The sequence below is a fragment of the Pteropus vampyrus genome, unplaced genomic scaffold, assembly GCF_000151845.1.
Source record: "Pteropus vampyrus isolate Shadow unplaced genomic scaffold, Pvam_2.0 Scaffold23, whole genome shotgun sequence".
Classification (NCBI taxonomy): Eukaryota; Metazoa; Chordata; class Mammalia; order Chiroptera; family Pteropodidae; genus Pteropus; species Pteropus vampyrus.
Window position 1 is genome coordinate 4,398,517 of NW_011888804.1, and position 952 is coordinate 4,399,468.

A 952-nucleotide genomic window follows, 5' to 3' on the forward strand; every position below is an offset into this window, starting at 1 on the left:
TGTCTCAGGAGGGGCCGACGGCTGGACCTGAATCACTTGTCTGTGCCAGGGACAGGTCAGATCCTGGGGATCATTCAGCGGACCTCTCTACTCCAAGAACTCACGCATGGTGTTCCCTGTGCTGTTCCCTGTACTGGAACTGCCTGCCCCTCAAAGCCACGGCTTAATCCCTCTACTTCTTGAGGTTCTGCTCCAATGTCACCTTCTCAGGGAGGCCCGACAGACGTCATCCTATTAACGAACGTGCCTCCTCCATCCCCAGCCCTCTCTCGCTCCGTGTTTTCCCACGGCATGGCCTGTTTCCTGCCCGTCTCTTCCCCCTCTGTCTGTTTTCTCTAAGTCGGCTACAAGAGGGCAGGGATTTTGGTCTGTTCTGCTCGCTTCTATCTCCCCAGTGCCTAGAACACAACAGACCCTCGATAAAACTTGTGGACTGAATGAATGAACAAATGAACGAAGCCCTGAAACCACGCGGACGTGGCCGCTGCCCTGAGCCCCTTACCCATGTAGTCTCTGTTGCATTTCAAAGCTTTCTTTACTTCCTCTTCGCTGCAGAAATCCACAAAGATGTACCCTGGGGAAGGACAAGGACAAAGGTCAAACCTGCACGTCCCGCAGATACTCGCAGGAGTCACCGAGGAACACCCGCACTGTGCCCGGTGTTTGGGAGAATCTGAGCAGAAAGGGGGGAAAAAAGCCTCGATTTTTGTCGAATCTCCAAAATGCAAAGATTCCCTCCCACCCCCTGTAGGAAGTGTTTAGACCCTGTGGCCTGATCTTACACACGAAGACCCTGGACTGCAGGAGTCAGAAACACAGGAGGCCTCTGCCTCCCTCCCAGCCTAAGCCACCCTGACTAGGGCCTGCCAGACTTTTGCAGGAAAGGAAGGTATCTGATTCTAAAAGGGAGTCGAGGCTCAGGTTCCCCAGCTGAGACAGGAAAAGGCAGCCT

At 54.2% G+C, this 952-nt stretch overlaps 1 protein-coding gene across 2 annotated transcripts in view; it reads right to left on the reverse strand.

The window, feature by feature from the left end:
• Positions 1–952, reverse strand: part of RBM19 (RNA binding motif protein 19) — a 106,359-nt gene that overhangs the window by 93,872 nt on the left and 11,535 nt on the right. For both annotated transcript variants that reach the window (XM_023528245.1, XM_023528244.1), the window contains exon 9: positions 503–574. In XM_023528245.1, coding sequence (XP_023384013.1) covers positions 503–574 — 72 coding nt within the window. The remainder of the gene's footprint in view (positions 1–502; positions 575–952) is intronic.